This window comes from Nicotiana attenuata, chromosome 1 (genome assembly GCF_001879085.1).
Source record: "Nicotiana attenuata strain UT chromosome 1, NIATTr2, whole genome shotgun sequence".
Classification (NCBI taxonomy): domain Eukaryota; kingdom Viridiplantae; phylum Streptophyta; class Magnoliopsida; order Solanales; family Solanaceae; genus Nicotiana; species Nicotiana attenuata.
In genome coordinates, this window is record NC_031989.1 from 11,214,191 (window position 1) to 11,220,165 (window position 5,975).

The 5,975-nt window shown below is 35.2% G+C and overlaps 1 protein-coding gene across 1 annotated transcript; it reads left to right on the forward strand.

Annotated features, from left to right (window-relative positions):
- On the forward strand, positions 3,416 to 5,114 carry LOC109240077. The gene is made up of 2 exons (XM_019406696.1): positions 3,416 to 3,610; positions 4,606 to 5,114. The coding sequence occupies exons 1-2, from the start codon at positions 3,535 to 3,537 to the stop codon at positions 4,851 to 4,853; spliced, it is 324 nt and encodes a 107-aa protein (XP_019262241.1). The 5' UTR covers positions 3,416 to 3,534; the 3' UTR covers positions 4,854 to 5,114.

Here is a 5,975-nt window from a genome sequence, read left to right on the forward strand (position 1 = left end):
ATACATTTGTTCATGAACGGTCATATTTATACAAACATGTAAACGCAATTTTCATGAAAAGTTGCAGACTTCCAGGTGACACCTTTCATAATAGAGCTAAACATTATACATGTTCAAGAAAGTACAAATCATTTATGTAAAGGCACGTAAACAAATTTCGAATTTGTAGTTTCATCACTAGTCTATCACTAAGACTGAACAAGTAATGAATTCACCGACTACCATATCAATATCCTTAAGGACTCGTGGGGTTTGAAGAATCATATCATCTAGTTTTTCTAATTAATATAGACATCACGTCTAACATTAGATTTTGTTATGCATAAGCTAAATGCCCTCACATTTCACATGTTTCATGTGCCTTTTCTATCAACATATAATCCATATATAAACAAATAATGACTACATAATTTAGAGTTTTCTTAATGTAAATACGCTAGTCTGAAATTATTTGACAATATTTCTAGTCAAATTTCACATGTCATTATTTAGGTACTTGTTTTAGTCCGTAACGTGACTTAACAAGTCGATACACTTTTTTTTCTTTTCCAGGAACCACCCTTCAGGTTGTTCCATATAAATTTCTTCCTCCAAATATCCATTTAAGAAGGTTGACTTTACGTCCATCTAATGGATTTCAAGGGCATACATGGCGGCTAACGCTATTACCATCCGAATAGATGTAATTCTCGTTACCGGTGAGCATGTGTCAAAGTAATCAACACCTTCTCATTGTCTTAATCCTTAATCAATCTTGTCTAATATTTTTCAATAGTACCATCTCTTGGAAATCCATTTGGAACCCATTGGTTCATTCCCTAGAGTAAGATCAACTAACTCCCAAGTATGGTTATTTAATATAGATTCTATCTCGCTATTGACTGCTTCTTTTCGAGGAAGGCATAATTTATTTCAAAGTTTGAAGCTCATTTTGTGACTAGAATGTCAGAAAATCTGATCCAATGGAAGTAGTTGTCCTTTGTCGTTTACTACATCTTGGATTCACCTCTTTAGGTGTACTTTCCTTTGCTTTTTCCCAAAGTCGATTAGATATTTCATTAGATAACTCACATTCCTTTTTATACGGAGAAATATTCTTAAAGAATTCAGCATTATCTTATTCGATTACTGTATCAATATGAATGTCAGAATTTTTGATTTTTGAATCAGGAAACGATATGCCTTACTATTTGTTGCATATCTTATGAATACGGAACAACGGTGTTCGATCCGATTTTTATCCTTTTGGGTTTAAGAACTCACACTTTACCCAAATACTCCCCACACTTGGAAATATTTCAAGTTGGATTTTCTTTCTTTCTGTTTTTCATGTGGAATAGATTGTGTCTTGCTATGGGGAACGTGAATGAGTATTCGATTAGCTGTAAGAATAGTTTCCCCCACAAGTTCTGGAGTGAACCAGAACTTACCAACAAAGCATTCATCATTTTATTTAATGATTTATTCTTACTTTCCACAATCCCATTCGATTGGGTTGTGTATAAGGTTGTTGTTTGATGAATAACGCCATATTCCAAACATATTTCTTCAAAAGATACTTTGTAGAGCCAACCACATGAACTCTTGTTTGTGTCATGATAGAGCTAGAATTAATAAACGATGAAATTTTCAATCCTCAAACAAATCCGACATATTCATAATTAATAAACGGTGAAGTTTTTAATCTTCAAATCGAGTAATATCTGATACAACTAGGTCTAATTAACGGTGAAATTTTTAATCTTCAAACCGAGTAATATGTGACACAACCAAATTTAATAAACGATGAAATTTTTTATCTTCAAATCGAATAATAAATTGGAGTAGAAAATCACTAAGATCTTAATATCCAAAACGAGTATAAAGTCACTTGAACTTTAATTTCCGACATATAAGTAAAAAGTCGCAAATACTTTAATCTCAACGAACGAGTTGAAAAACCATGCATATTTTAATCTCGAAGCAGCAGTAAAAAGTCACGAAGATTTTAGTCTCCATAACGGGTGTAGAAAATTATGAGAATTCAAATTCTCTTTCCAAATAGTTTTCCAACTAAACCATTGCAACCCCTTAACATTTCAACAGTTTGATATATTGTTCTTATCATACTAATATGTATATTCTTAAGGAATTTAATCCCCTCACTGTTGCCCAAGGTTATGGATTATTCCTCCCAGGATAAAACGGAATAACTATTCTGTGATAGCGACACTACAAATCACAGAACTTCAGTGAACTCAACAAACGGAGAAAATCACACTTGACACTTATATTTATTTAGAAAATAATGCAACAATGTAGAAAAGAGGGGAGAAGTTTTTTCAAATTTTCCATTTTATGAAAGATGAGGCCAAGCCTCTATATTTATAGACAAAGGAAGGGTGGGATGAAGAGGTGCAATCTAAAAGGTGTTTCTTCCATTTCCCATTCACAACTTTTAACGAAAAAACGCAACAATGTTTTCTTACTGTTGAGTTGAAGAATTCTTGAAATAATGAAATCAACTAATAAATCAGTATTTGGAACCTTGCATGAACCAAAGTAATTCCACCAATTGATTCATATGATTAACCATCTTTTGATTCTTTTCTATGCTTCTTGATTTACTTAAAAGGTAAAAGGGCTAGCTAGAAAAAATCGAAACACACGGGCTAATTTCAAATTTCAAATTTTAGGAGGTTTTGGACTTTTCAATTGTGTGACTGATGAGGTAGCAATATAATTGCAACAGAGTTTTTTTTTATTTTCTTGACGAATTTTGACTAAGATCCTAAGAATAAAATTAAATGCACTGTTGGATACGTCAACCATTTAATAATGAGTGCATCATCCTGTGAAAAATACAAATAGTAAATGTTCATAAAGTGAAATTAACCACAATCTTGCTGGTTTATATCCTATTTATGTACATCTCCACATTAATTTTCTTGCTTTTACAACATTCTCATACTGATGTTGTCGTACAAAGAGATTGAAAATAGGAGACAATATTTCCTTTCCAATTCAACTTTTTGCACAAGACATTAGGTTTCTAAAACTACATAATATAATATTCCAATTTTCTCCCTCATATGAAAATAAATAAAGAGGTATTTTAATTATTTTGTAGTGAAATGAAAAGATTAGGGGTATCGCAAGAAATAGAAGATAAAGTGCAAATCGGAAATGAAGCATACTTTAGGGGTGTAAAATACAAACAACTCTACTTTAGGGACACTAAAGTAAAGTTCTTTCATAACAATAATCTTTTGTATCGTAAAAAGTAGGAGAAAAAGCTCAAAATAGCTTTGTATCTTTTAGGTGAAGCATTAATAGTCCACATTCTCTATGAGGGTGGTGCATTTTTAGCTTAATCCTACCTAACGTAAGTTTTTTAATGAAAACAAACTGACGTACTCATTTTTCCTTTAAAACAAAACGAACTCCTCTCTCTATCCTAAAACAAAACGGATCGATTCTCTGCCCTCCATTTCTTTCCCTGAAGCTTCATAACCCTAATTTTCATATTGGGAAATCAAGTGCGTCAGGTTTAATATGTTGAAGAATGAAGAAAAATACGCATTCTTAATTTCTTATACGAGAAATTGCAACAATGGAGCATCATTATGGGGTAAGTGATCTCAATTAGATTCTCGTTCTTGATTCCAAACTTTATGCTGTTCAATTACATGCTTTGTATTTCTGTTTTGCTTTAAATGTGGTTCATCTTCTGTTGCGCATCTATCTAAAATGAAGCATTCTGGTCTTCTTTATATTTTCGTTTTTGTTGTGAAGTGCCAAACACTTACTAGCTTTATGATGAAGCACTCATGCTTCAGGCGGACTAATGATATAATAAACTTAACTATATGATAAATAAATTAATGGCGACAATTTGCTCATTGTTATTCAATTCGGAAAAGGCCCATTCATGCCGGTGAACTATACGAAATTGGGCACATTTAACGGCGTTAAAAGGTGGTCTCAATCCTGCCCTTGCCGTGTATAAGGTGGCTCACATATGCCATACTTTAGGCGGACAACCCTAATAAAATATTTAGCACCAGATTTTAAAACGTGTCACAATCTGGTGTAATCCATCTATCCCCTGATTTAGATAACAAACTAATCCGACCCATAGCTGCTCAATTAGGGTTCTTTCCCAAATTGACACAATTTCATAATTACTTAGGTAGGGTTTAGTCTTTGAGTTCCAAGAACCTTGGTCCTTTATTTCTTTTCTTCGTTCATGAAATGTTGCAAACATCGAGGTCTTCTAACCGGCGTTTAAGAAATTGTCAATGTGGAGATGTTGCACTCTATCTCACTTCGTGGACTCCTGAAAATCTTGGGAGACATTTCTTTAGGTGTTATAAACCTGATGTAAGTTAATATTTTCTTTTAAACTTTCATATTTGTGTTTATAGGAAATTTTGGGTTTTTTAATAATAATCAATTTGGATGTTATGTTGCAGCCAATATCATGCGGATATGAGAAATGGGATGATGACTAATTTCATCCAAGAGCCACTATTGTCATTAAGAAATTGAAAAGGAAAAAGAAAACTCTTGTTGGATTTGTTAAATTCTATGATTTATATTAATTTGAAGTATTTTTATTTGTAGGAATGATTCGGGAGCAATTGGGGGCGAAACGCGCAAGATTTAAACCAAAAAGAACAAAACCAAAAAAAAGTGCATTTGAGCGCCACAGGCAGTGCCTGGCGCCACCTGTGGCACTGGAAACAGAAGCTGAAAATTGGGCAGCGCCCTGGTGGGCGCCTGGCGCCGGGCTGGGCGCCGTTGACGCGATTTTTGTATTATTTTGCCCGGAACACGGTTTATTCGGCCCTAGACCTATCCAGCACGTATAAAAGAAAGACCAAGCCTATTTTTGAAGGGAGAGACACGACTTTTGAGAAAATATACACACAAGAAACATCCGGGAGCAAGAACATCTCAGATTTCTTCATCTTTTCTAGTATTTTCAATTATTCAAACCTTATGCAATTGTTTGCTAGTATTATGAGTGGCTAAAAACCCATTTTTCTGGGGTTGTGATTTAGCCATGAATATTATTGTTTAACGTTGACTTAACCTCGATTATAATTCACTGATATATGGTTTTTCTTCAATTATGAGTTTAATTGCTTAATTGTCTGGCCAGCAATTAGGTTCTATTTATTATCTATGTTATGCTTGGGAAAGCCGTGTTTAGATTAGAGAAGAACTGAAGAGAGCATGATCTTAACCCTTAGGGGGAGCAGATTTATGGTTAGGATAGGAATATACCTAGTCACCGTGCTTAATTAAATATCGTAACCTTAATGCGTTCTTAATAAATTGATTCCATAGGAATATAGGCGTTAATTTATAAGTCTCTGTGGGTTCGATACTTGACTTATCATTTTATTACTTGTATGACCACGTATACTTGTGTGTGCGTTTGGGAGCAGCACTGGTGTAATCCATCAAAAGAAGTATCAGAAAAGGCATCTTACAAGAGCCGAATCGCCCATCCAGGTCTGAGGACGCGGATGACCTCCTCCGATGCCGCCATCCTTGCCAAAGCCGCCATCCTGGCCTCGTCAGCCTTCTCCAACTCTACGTCTTCTCGATCAACTCATCACTCAAGTCATTGGCCCTGATCGAACTCTGCTCAAGTTCAGACCGCGGGGATACCACTTTGACCTGAAGATCGGCACCCTCAGTCGCGATCCTCACTAGCCGACCTCCCCATCCAAATTTCTCGAACTACCATTAATGAAGTTCACTCACCGAGCTCTACCAAAAGACGACCTTGATAAGCGGAGGGACTAACTTTATGTGTCAAAATCAAATCAGAGAAATTCGACATGCGAAGACAATTGTCAAGAGTAACTTGCGAATCGCATTGATCTGTCTGGCCGAGGTCGAGCAGTGATCAACAACAAGGCCGAGGTCTAGCAGTGATCAACAACAAGGTCGAGGTCGAGCAGTGACCAACAACAAGGCCG